This window comes from Chinchilla lanigera, unplaced genomic scaffold (genome assembly GCF_000276665.1).
Source record: "Chinchilla lanigera isolate Chin_1 unplaced genomic scaffold, ChiLan1.0 scaffold00021, whole genome shotgun sequence".
Classification (NCBI taxonomy): domain Eukaryota; kingdom Metazoa; phylum Chordata; class Mammalia; order Rodentia; family Chinchillidae; genus Chinchilla; species Chinchilla lanigera.
The window spans coordinates 26,684,103-26,696,723 of NW_004955422.1; the positions used below are offsets into that span (position 1 = coordinate 26,684,103).

At 42.0% G+C, this 12,621-nt stretch overlaps 1 protein-coding gene across 1 annotated transcript in view; it reads left to right on the forward strand.

The window, feature by feature from the left end:
- Positions 1-957: 957 nt before the first annotated feature.
- Positions 958-12,621, forward strand: part of Pigu (phosphatidylinositol glycan anchor biosynthesis, class U) — an 89,202-nt gene continuing 77,538 nt past the window's right edge. The window contains exon 1 of the mRNA XM_005384827.2: positions 958-1,135. Within this exon, the coding sequence (XP_005384884.1) occupies positions 1,006-1,135 (130 nt within the window). The 5' untranslated portion in view covers positions 958-1,005. The remainder of the gene's footprint in view (positions 1,136-12,621) is intronic.

Genomic DNA, 12,621 nt, shown 5'->3' on the forward strand with positions numbered 1-12,621 from the left:
AAATTTGGTTAAACAATTAGGAATTGATGGGTTTTAAGTACTTATTCCCATTTTTATTTTATTTTGTTTCACTTTTTTTTTTTGTTTTGTTTTTTGTCCGGTACCGGGAATCGAACTCACGGCCTTGCGCTTGCCAGGCAGGCGCTGTACCGCTGAGCTAAATCCCCAGCCCCATTATTCTCATTTTTAATATAATTTCACTGTGAATTTATATAAGCTCGGGGGGGGGTCTTTTTTTTGAGATAGGGTCTCGCTATGCAGTTCAGGCTGAGCTTGAACTCGCTTTGTAGCCCAGGCTGACCTCGAACTCGCAAGGATCCTCTCCCGCCTCAGCCTCCCGAGTACTGGGATTACAGGAGTGCACCACCACGCCCCTCTATAAACTCCTTTTCAGTAACAGTTTCAAAAGTGACTGACAAAATCTCTAAACGTTTTTCAGTCGTCCCTAATCAGCCTACAACTTTGAGCACATTTTGCAGGTAAAGGTGGTGAGGCACAGAAGGATTAAGCAACTTGAAGGTCAGAGAACTAACAAATCTACTACACAAAATGTATCTTCAGAAGATAATATAAGTAAATCTGGCCAAGAGTTAGCGTTCTATAAACAAGTACAGAATAAATACAAGAAAACAGTCTTGTAAAAACAAAAGGTAACCAACTTAACACTAAAAACAAACACAAGAGCAAAGCTATCGTCTCTTAAAAACTCACAATTCTAGGAAGAGAACTACAGTACTTTAGCTTGCACCTGCGCACTTTTACAGGTCACCTGAGTTTGGACTAGGAGTGCTCCAACCCTTTGCTACACAAGTTTGAGAAACTCCACTTTCCGTCGTCCCACCTGTCTCGCGCGTGGGTTGCTGGGAGTCGTAGTTCCCAGGTTTGGTAGCTCCAGCGGCAGCCACGGCGAGCATACGGCCGCGGAACTACTAAGGGTGTCAGTCAAGATGCGAGGTTCTTCCGCCTCGTTTTTCCCTTCCCGCCTGCGCGCCCGCCCCAGTTATCATGGCGGCTCCCTTGGCCCTGGTACTGCTGGTGGCCGTGACCGTTCGGGCGGCCTTGTTCCGCTCCAGTCTAGCCGAGCTCATTTCTGAACGAGTGGAAGTGGTGTCCCCACTGAGCTCTTGGAAGAGAGGTGAGGCCACCCGCCTGAGTAGGTGGTCAGGGCCGGCCCGCGCTGTCTCAGTCTCTGTGAATGGGAGGCGGGCGAAGTGGCTACCAGCGCGCTGTTCTCGGAAACAGAAGGCTCCTGCGGTCCTGCGAGACTTGCAGTCGGAGCTGTGGAGCAGAGGGGGTGTGAAGGAAGTGTTGCAGGGTTCTGGGTCCTGGAGGCCGGACCTGAGGGTGGGTATGTGAGGGGGCGTGTCCTACTCAGTGCTCGGAGCCGGGGCGCGAGCCCTGGAAGGGTTGGGGTAACAGGAGAGGGTGCAGGCTGAGGTGGGATTTGTGAAGAGCATCGGGTGTGGCGAGCCGCGATCCACGGGGTAGCGGGTGCGGCGGAGGGGCTGGAATGAGGGGTTCAATCTCGTCTCAGCGAGAAGAATGTCTATGAATGTGCTTAGTCGCCCCTGCTAAGTCTAGGGCTTGCAGTGCGATTTTTGTTACTGTGTTTTTAAATTTTTATAAGTCTTCATGATACATTATTTTATGCTAGCGCCTACAGTGAGGCACTCGGGGTGAAGGACCTGTAGTTTCGTGGGAAAGACCAAAATACTTAATAACAATAAAAATGTACATCCTATTTCCACCCAGTTCTTTCGTTGGTGTTCTGACCCTGAATAAACTGCTGCTTCCTCTCCCAGTTTCTGAAGGAATGAGGATTTAAACTGACTCGTGAAAGATTTAGGGTTTGGGAGAGGAGATTAAAGTGTAGCAGAAGTTAAACAGATTCAAGAAATGTTCAAGGAAGCCAGGTATGGTGCATGCCTGTAATCCTAGCACTCCGGAGGCTGAGGCGGAAGATTCAGTTACTCTTGAATAAATATGGAAGAAAGAAAGCATAGGATCTGTTTTTTTAAAGGATATGCAGGTTGAAGCAAGACCGTCACAGAGTAAGAAAAATAAAATGGAAAGGGCTGAGGATACAGCTCAGTAGTACAGCGCTTGCACAGCGCGGATGAAAGCCTGGCCTCAGTTCCCAGTACCACAGAACAATAACAAATCGGCCTTTATAGCTGAGTAGTCCAGGGATCGATCTGATCAGCCTAGCTGGATCCAAAGACTGAATGATCCAATTCTTGGCATTTGTTGCATTCAAGCAGATTCTTCCCCGATATGAACAGAAATGACCAACCCTAGCTTCTGTTATATCCTGTTGGTTTTGTGTCTAGTGAAAAGTTCTCTTCTTCCATCAGCAAAGCAAAAGCCCTGGCAGTGAGTCACTTTGAGCTAATTTGATCATATAACAATTCTTGAACCAAGCACTGTGGTCACCCTGATTCATCTGTCTCTGTGGAGAGGGGCAGCCTCATGCAAAATATGACAAGGGAGGTACCCCATAGAGAAAACCAGAGGACTGTTATCAAAATGGGAAAATTGACACTGGGAAGATAAGAATAACATAACCGTCACAATAGGACAGAGTCCTTTCTGTGTCACCAATTTGCAAACCCACATCCTTGTGTTTTTACTTTCATGTGTTGGTGTGAGGGCCGGTGTTGATACCGGGGACTGAACCTAGGGCCTTTGTACTGAGCTACAGTCCCAGCTTCTTTTAAAAAAATCTTGAGACAGAGTCTCCCTAAGTTGCTAAATTGCCCAGGCTGGGCATGAACTTGAAATTCTTCTGCCATATCCTCCTAGAGTGCTGGGATTATTGGTGTGCACCAACGTGCCTGGTTGCTTTTTGTGTTCCTGATGATAGCCCTTCTGACTGGGATAAGATAGAATCTCAGAGTTATTTTGATTTGCATTTCCCTAATAGCTCAACTTGATGATGAACATTTTTCATGTACTTATTGGCCATTTGTACTTTGTCTTTTGAGAAGTATCTGTTAGGAAACGAAACAACAAAGCCACGAGTTCAACTGGACAGTTTTATTTCAGAACAAATCTGAGGGGGTTGGGGATTTAGCTCAGCGGCACAGCACCTGCCTGGCAAGCATAAGGGTGTGAGTTCAATTCCTGGTACTGGAAAAAAAACAACAACAAAAAAATTCAACCACATCAGAACAAATCTGAGAAGGCCCACTCTGGCCCTTAGACCAGACTGGCATTTCTCCTGTAAGCTATAAGGTCTTTTATAGGGTCATGAGCATAAAGACAGACTGTGAAAGGAAAAGGTCAAAATGGGACTTTTGAGTGGGGAGAGTTCAGTAAAAAGGAGTAGTGGCTGCCTGCCAGGGACAAGGCTTCAGAAAGTACTGGGACGCATGCTTGCTTGTGAGGAGCAGGGTTGAAGAATGATGGGAGTTGTGGGTGTAGCCATGGTTACTGGGCTTTATTAATCCACATTGTGCATCTTCAACAGGTGTAAAAGCATAGCTGGATGGAAGAGGCATAAAGTGGTCTCTGGTCAGCCTAGGATGGTGGTCAGACTCCTTTAGTGTCTATTTAGTTCATTTACCCATTTTTTAATTGGGTCATTTGTTTTGGGAGGGTATAATCTTTATTACTTTCTTTAAAATTTTTTTGTCTTTTTGAGACAGGGTCTCCCTATACAGTTCAGGGTGGCCTTGAGCTCACTTCATAGCTCAGGCTGGTCTTGAACTCACAAGGACAATGATCCTCCTGCCTCAGCCTCCCGAATGCTGGGATTACAGGTTTGTACCACCACACCTGGCTTCGGTATAATCTTCCTTCATTCTTTATATAGTCTAGATATTAGTCCTCTATCAGAAGACTAGCTGACAAAACTTTACCATTCTGTTTGTTGTCTTTTCCCTCTATTGATTATTTCCTTTGCTGTGCAAAAGCTTTTTAATTTGATATAGTCTTATCTGTTGATTCTTGATATTTCCTATACTATTAGAGTTCTGTTCAGGAAGCCCTTGCCTATGCCTATAGCTTCCAGTGTTTCTCCTGTTATCTTCTAGCAGTTTCAAAGTTTCTGTTGTTTTTTTTTTGTTTTGTTTTGTTTTTTTGTTTTTTTCTCCGGTACCGGGAACCGAACTCATGACCTTGCGCTTGCCGGGCAGGCGCTTTTGCCGCTGAGCTAAATCCCCAGCCCCCACAGTTTCTGTTTTTAATGGAGGTTTTTAGTCCATTTTGATTTTTTTTAGTGCAGGGTGAAACATAGTTTCAGTCTTCTGCACAAGGATAACCAGTTTTTCCAGCACCATTTGGTAAGAGCCTATCTTTCTCCAGTGTATGTTTTTGATCTCTTTGTCAAAAATAAGATGGCTGGAAGTGCATGTGTTTGTTTTTGTGTCTTCTGTTCTATTCCAGTGGTCTACATGTCAATTTTTGTGCCCAAACCATTCTGTTTTTGTGGCTATAGCTTTGTATTATAAATTGAAATCCAGTATTATGATGCTTTTGGCTATTCTGAGTCTCTTCTGGTTCCATATGAATTCTAGGATTTTTTTTTTTTTTTGTGAAGAATGTTGATGGTACTTTAATAGGATTACATTAAATCTGTAGCTTGCATGTGGTAATATGTCCGTTTTAATTGTATTAATTCTGCTGATCCAAGAACAAGAGATGTCTTTCATTTTCTAGAGTTCTCTTCAATTCCTTTCTTCAGAGTTTGGTAGTTTTCACTGTAGACTTCTTTCACCTCTTTGGTAGGTTGATTCCTGGGTATTTAATTTCTTTGAAGCTGTCATAAATGGAATTGTTGAGGCTGGGTGTGGTGGTGCATGCATACAATCCCAACACTCAGGAGGTTGAGGCAAGAGGATTGCCATGAATTGGAGGCCAGCCTGGGTTGCATAATGAGTTCGAAGCCAGCCTGAACTAGCGTGAGATCCTGTTTCAAAAAAAACAACTTAGTTTCTTTGATGGTTTCTTTCTTTGTGGACTCATAATTGGTATATGGGAATGCTATTGAATTTTGTTTGTTGATTTTGCATCTTGAAAACTAGGAATCTGTAGGCAGGCTGTTCCACCAGGAACACTATCTTCTATATATTCTATATTCTGCACTATATTCTATGTTGTTTAGAAATCTGTCAGGAATACTCTTGGAACCCTTTTGCCATGTTTTGGTGTTTCCTCAGCATTTGACCTAAGCACTAGGAATTAGTGTGCATTTAGCTTCCTCTGAGTTCAGGGGGAGAGTGCAAGCTATTAGTGGTTATCTAGAAATTTACCTCTATTTAAAAGCTGGGTGTGGTGGTGCATGCCTAGTAACCCCAGCACTTGGATCACTGGGACTTCGAGGCCAGTCTGGGCTACCTGCTGAATTCAAGGCCAGCCTGAAGTACATAGCGAAACCCTATCTTTAAAAGAAACAAAAAAGAAAAATGGGTGGGGCTGGGGATATGCCTCAGTGGTAGAGCTCTTGCCGTGCACTCACAAGGCCCAGGGTTTGATCCCTAGCACCAGAAAAGAAAAAAGAAAAAATGAGAAAGTAATTCACCTCTAATGCAGCTATGAGAGTCAGGGTCAGGAGGAACACTTCTGCTGTCACTACTTCAAACCCAAACTCCTCCTTTATTAAATAAATACAATCAGTAAAGCACACGTCACGCTGTGTCGCACTGTGGATTGTAATGGGGACATTGTTGTAATCCTCATCCACATGAAGGTGAGACCTTTGTGACTCCACTGAGTGGCATCTGTCCCTAGGCACCGTCTCAGTCGTAGTCTCCTCATTGTCCTCATGGGTAGCTGTTATCCTGACTTCCATAGTAGTGACATCCTGGCATGCTTTTAAGTTTTACTAGCCAAAATGAGCATCCCTAAATACTATTACTTAATCTTGTCTTTAAAAAGTTTTTGTATGTCTTATAAGTCTTTCTTAATCTGTCTTTTTCTTTTTGATACTGGGACTCAAACTCAGGACCTTGCACTTGCTAGGCAGGCACTGTGTGTCCTTTTCTTTTTGTTAGTATTTATCTGAAGAATCTGTATCATGTTACCTTTAGAGTCCCCAAGGTTTGAGATGCTTTATTTTTTTAAAAAAAGAAAAAGTTCTTTAGAATAGCTACTGATAATTAATGAGCTCTTTAGTCAACTATTATGAAATATTAAATGGACAATAATCCCATGAAGTACTGTTCAAGTACAGGTTTTATTTTGGAAGAAGAATGGTGTAAATCAGTAGGTTGTTTGGGTTTTTATTTATTTATTTGTCTTTTTGAGACAGGGTCTCATTGTGCAGCTCAGGCTGGCCTTGAGCTCACTTTGTAGCCCAGGGTGGCCTGAACTCGCAACGATCCTCCCACCTCCCTAGTGCTGGGATTACAGGTGTGTGCCACCATGCCCAGCTTTTTGTTTGGGTTTTTTAATTGAGTTTTTGTTTTTTCCTCTAAGCAGGGTTTTTGTGAAACTGACTTTAAACTGTTCCTAGTGTATACTTGGAGCATTGTTAATATATATTAGAATTTGACAGCTCTGATTATTTTTTTAAACATAGAGTAGATTTTTATTTATTTATCCATTTATTTATGTATTTAAACAGGGTCTTGCCATGTCACTAGATTGTCCAGACTGGGTTCAAATTTGCAATTCTCCTCCCTCAACTGCCTCAGCTTCCCAGAGTGTTGGGATTACAGGTGTGCACCTCCACATCTGGCTGATTTATCAATATATTTTAAGAGGATTTTGGTACAGTTTGAGCTCAGCTGTTCCCAAATGCACTGCAGATGATGCCAAAGTTTTCATTCTTGTATGCACACACACATACACAGTGTAAGAAGTTTATCATAAAGCTAAATATATTAAATTAAAACCACTGAGTTTATGTTCTTCCTATACTTTTTAATGTTAAGGCAAATGGTAAGGTTTTTTTTTTTGAGACAGGATCTCAGTATGTAGTTCTTGGCTATGTAGTACAGGGACTGCTTATCTACAGAGTCTTGATATGTAGCTCAGGCTGGCTTCGAACTTGCAGCAATCCTCTTGACTCACCCTCCTGAGGCTGGAAGTGTCTCCCCCCCCCCCGCCCCCGGCACCGAGAATCGAACTCACGACCTCGCACTTGCCAGGCAGGCACTGTGTGGCTGAGCTAAATCCCCGGCCCTGGAAGTTTTTTTTTTTTAAATTTTATTTTAAAGAGAAAAAATAAAATTTTAGAACAAGCTAATAGGAGGGTACAATAATTAATACATTGCATATTGTTATCTTTAAATTAGTTACTCAGAGTATAAGATATTGGCATTTAATTGTCCAAACAATATTAGCACAAAACTGGAAGTGTTTTTTAAAAGTGTTTTTTTACATGAAGTTGACCCTTCTTTTATATTATCAATTACTTTATCTATGAAGCAGTATGGTATTGTCTTTAATCAAGATAGAAGAACTGTACACAATTATAATCCAAATACTTGGGAGGCTGAGGCAGGAGGATCACTGTGAGTTGGAGGCCAATGTGGGCTACATAAGTTCAAGGGCCACCTGAACTACACAGCAAAACCCTATCTCAAAAAAACAAAACAAAGGGCTGGGGATTTAGCTCAGCGGCACAGCACCTGCCTGGCAAGCGCAAGGTCATGAGTTCGATTCCCGCTACCGGGAAAACAAACAAAACAAAACAAAATTAGTAGAGCCACATTCTAGACACTTGGCAGAAAATAGGTTAACAAATTTACTGATGTATAATATCTAGCAAAAGCAACTCTGAGTCAAATTACATTTATACAATTGCCTTCATTAAGGTTGGTCTATAAATTTAAGGTTGTATTTATGGTATAATGATCAGAAATATATAGACCTTTTTGGAACCAACTTTATAACTTGATTTTTTTCCATCTATTTATTTTGGAACAGGTAATTCAAACTTGGGATTCAAAAGTCCTTCTTGGAAAAGGCTATGTGATTAGAAGATACCTTTCTATCCCTTTCTTCCCTTTTTTTGAAATGGGTATCTTGCTATGTTGTTGTCCAGGCTTTTTTTTTTTTTTTTTTTTCTTTAAAGGCAAAGTCTTTCTATGTACTTCATGCTAGGCTTAAACTTGAGGCAATCCTCCTGGCTATAACAGGGGTGTGCCACCACACCTGGCTGGCTTGCTTGCTTTTGCTTGCTTGCTTTCTCCTCTTCCTCCCTTTCTGTCTGCCTGTCTGCCTCCCTGTCTGCCTGCCTCCTTCCTTCCCTCCCTTCTTTTCCTTCCTTCTTTCCTTCCTTCCTTCCTTCCTTCCTTCCTTCCTTCCTTCCTTCCTTCTTTCCTTCCTTCCTGTTTCTGTGTTTGTTTGTTTGTTTGAGAAAGGGTTACAGTGTGTACTCCAGGCTGGCATTGAACTCACGCTCCTCCTGCCTCAACCTCCCAAATATTGGGATTACTGCCATGCCCCACTATTCCCAGCTGTCCAGGCTGGTCTTGGCTCCTGGGTTCAGGTGATCCTCTGGCCTTAGTTTCCTGAGTGCAGGGACAGTAGGTGCCCACCCCTGCACCTGGCTCTACCACTTTCTTATAGCCACTCAGTTTCATTCACTGGAAATAACCGTTATTATCAGTTTATGTAGCCCTCTGAGATATCTTACACATTTATAAGCATATCTCCATTTTAGGTTTTTTCTTATCCCTTGTTACCTACTTTTGTTTGTTTGTTTTTTGGTTTTTTGCTTTTTTTGCTTTGCTTTGCTTTCAGTACCAGGAATCGAACTCATGACCTTGTGCTTGGCAGGCAGGTGCTGTGCCACTAAGCTAAATCCCCAGCCCCTTGTTACCTACTTTTGAAAGTAGTTTCTTTTTTAAAAAATAATTATAAAATAATCCATGCTCATTGTTAAAGATTTAGAAAATTAAGTAATCTTACCTAGGGATGGGTACTGTTAAAATTTTTTTCCTGTTATCATTTTAACAGAAAATTTTCCAGCCAGGCATGATGGCACACACCTGTAATCCCAGCATGGGAGGCTGAGGCAGGAGGATCACCACAAGTTTGAGGCCAGCCTGGGCTATAAAGTGAGTTCAAGGCCAGCCTGAACTGCATAGTGAGACCCTGTCTCAAAGGAGACCAAAAAAAAAAAAAAAAAAAGAAACAAAGAAAGAAAGTTTTCCATATATTTCCCATTGACTACATATTCATTATCTCTTAAATAAGTAAATGAATGAATACTTATTGGGATTACTGCCAATTTATACAAATTTAAAATAAAATAACACATCTTACATGTTTTACATGCTATGATCTGCTTTTCATTTAAGAATATTTCAAGTTGGGCATGGTGGTGCAAACCTGTAATCCTAGCACTCTGGGAGGCTGAAACAAGAAGATAGCAAGTTAAGGGGCTGGGAATTTAGCTCAGTGGCACAGTGCCTGCCTGGCAAGCACAAGGTCGTGAGTTCGATTCCTGGTACTGGAAAAAAAGAAGCAAACAAACAAAAAGCAAACTAACAAACAAAAAAGAAGATAGCAAGTTTGATCCAGCCTGGGCAATTTAGCAATTTAGTGAGAATGTCTCAAAATGAAAAAAAAAAAGTTTTTAAAAAAGGGCAACTAGGGACGCTTAAGGTGAAAAGCCTTACACACAGTCCCCACTAATGTGCGCATGCACACACACAGAGAAATATTTCATAGACAGCTTTTCTTTAGTAAATATAGATCTACAGTATGTTTTTATATTTTAACCTCCCCCCATTACATTACTAGACATTGAACGTAGGGTCTTCACACTAAGCAACATCCCCAGCCTGCCTGCCTTTTTAAAAAAAGGAAAGGCTCACAGTTTGTAGAGGTTTCAGTTCATGATTGGCTGGCTCCAAGGCAGGGTGGCACATGGCAGAGGAGCAACAGTTCACAGTGGCAGAAGACAGCAAAAACAACAAGAGAGAGACAGAGAAGCCTTTTTCTGTCCCTTATATCATGTTGAGTTACTGGGATTAGGGTGGTGCCAAGCCAGTCAGTGGATTGATTCAGCAAGTGGGGATTGATCCCCCCTTAATCCCAGCATTGCACTAGAAATCAATCACACACTAGATTCAGCCACCTCTGAAAAAACTATCACTGCATGAGGCTTTGGGGGGACATCTATACACAAACCGTAATATTCCACCCCAGCCCCTAAAAGACTCATGCACAACCCTTTATGCAAAAGGCATTTAGTCCATCTCCAAGGATTGCCAGAGTCCTAACAGTTTCAGCATTGCTGAAAAGTCCAAGTCCAAAGTCTTCTCTGAGAAGTAAGGCAAACTCTTAGCTGTGAGCTCCTGTACAAATGAAAAGAAAATTAAATACTTCCAGTGTTCAACAGCATCTGATCAACATATCTATTCCAGAAATTACAAACAAAAAGCAAGTCCAAAATCCAACAGGGCAAACATTAAGTCCTGTGGTCCATGTGCAGCATTTGAGGCAATCTGTGGCAAGATGTGAACTCTAAAAGACTTGGGTGGCCCCACCCCAGTGGCACTTCTGATGGTTGTATCTCCCATGGCTTTTCTCTTGGGCCCACTTTGCTCCCTCCTAGCAGTTTTCTTTAGATGATCCATGTACCTGGCTTCTCCAGACTTCTGGTGTCTCCACTGTACCTTTGGCTTTACACTCACAACTTCACACACTGATCTGTCAGGGGCTTCTTTTGAAATCTGGGTGGAAGCCTTCCTGACAACATAACTCTTCTATCCTCATGCACCTAAAACCAGAGCCACATGCATGATGCCAGGATCTGCCAGCTAGAGTAGTAGCCAGATTGCTGCGCACTCTGAATCCAATTCTGAGGAAAAAAATTCTCTGTCACCATTCTGGAACATGGGAACATGGTGCCCTGCAACTTTCTTCTCAAAGCAAAGTCTTTCACTTTCACAATTTTGAGGCTCCAAAGAGTGGAATCCTGCTTCTTTTTTGTGATGCCCTCAGGCCATCTTCTATTCTATTCCTTCTCAGCAGTCAGGATCTCCTCTGCTCTGTCTTTGCAGTCCACAGCATTACTGGAGCTTCCTTTCTGGCCAAACTCACAATGTTTTAAATCGTTTCTGCTGGCCTCTGCTCTTGATTTTCAACATAAATCTGGCTGAAAGCCCCCAACAGCAGCTGTGCCACAGCCTGAACATTAGGTTGCCTTGAAATTTCTTCTGCAAGATTAATTAGTCTACCACCCTTAACTTAATCTTAGGCAAAGTCTCTGGACACAAGCAAAATGCAAACTTTCTGCCAAGCCATAATACACATCATCTGGGGTCCAACAGCCAGTACAGTTCTTACCAGCAGAAATCTCCTGAGTCTGATCTCTACCAGCTTTCTGGTCTTCTGAGCTCTGGCCAGAACCTCCCGTACAGAATAACCTAAAGCATTCCAGCACTACTTTTTCGGCCAGCATCTCCAAACCTTTCCAAACTCTTCCCACAGGTCATTCCCAAAAGCTTCTGAACCACATGGTCAGATACAGTCACAGCAACAACCACACTTCTCTGGTATCAGGTTCTGTCGTAGTTACTTTTCTCTCATTGCTGAGACAAAATACCTGACACCCAAAGTTGAAAGAGTTTAGCTAAGTTTGTGGAGGGTTCAGTCCATAATTGGCTGGCCCCAAGGCCATGTGGCACATAGCAGAGGGGCAACAGTTCATGGTGAAGGGAAGACTTCAAAAGCAATGAAGTGGTGGGGGGGCAGCCCTTTCTTTAAATTTTTTATCTTTAATTTTGAGGCAAGGTCTCACTAAGTTGCTCAAACTGGGCTCAAATGTGTGATCCTTACCCCTCAATCTTCCACGGTGCTAGGATTATGGGCATGTGCCACCATGCCCAGCTAAATTTTAACTTTTTTTTTTCTTTTTTCTTTTTTTTTTTTTTGAGGCAGAATCTCACTGTGCAGCTCACACTGGCCTTGAACTGACAGTGATCCTCCTGCCTCAGCCTCTTGAGTTCTGGGATTGCAGGCATGCACCACCATGCCTGGCTAAATTTTAACTCTTAATTTTGAAGTAATTTTTACAGTTTCAAAAAAGTTGCAAAAATAGTGCAGAGTTCTAGTTTGCCATTCACTTAGCTTCTTCCAATGCTTGCTTAACATCCTTTATCACCAGTACAATGACCTAAACCAGAAAATTAACATTGGTTCAATACTGTTAACTAAGGTACAGACCTAATTAGAATTTTGACAGTTCCCCACTGATGTCCTTTTTCTGGTGTAATATCTAACAAAGCTTTGATCCGATTTTGCACTTAGTTGTTTTGTGATACTTCATCAGACTTAATATTTTTAAGAGTATTGGCTGGTTATTTTGACTGTCAGTTTGGGTTTGCCTGATGTTTTCTGATAATTAGATTTGAGTTTATGCTTTTTTGGCAGGGGTACCGTATTTTTGGTACAAGGCTCACGATAATGTTCTTGTCTCTATCTCAGTGACTGGTATCAGGCAATACTTGATATTAACATGGTTAACATATTACTGATGATGTGAAGTTGGGCCACATGATTAAGGTATGTTAGGTTTACTTATGTAAAATTAGTATTTTTTTTTTTGTAATACTGGAGATTGAACCCAACACCTTGTGCATGCTAACTAAGCAAGAGCTTTGCCCCTGAGCTACATCTCCAGCCCTGTAAAATGATTATTTTTCTCCATTCAGATATATA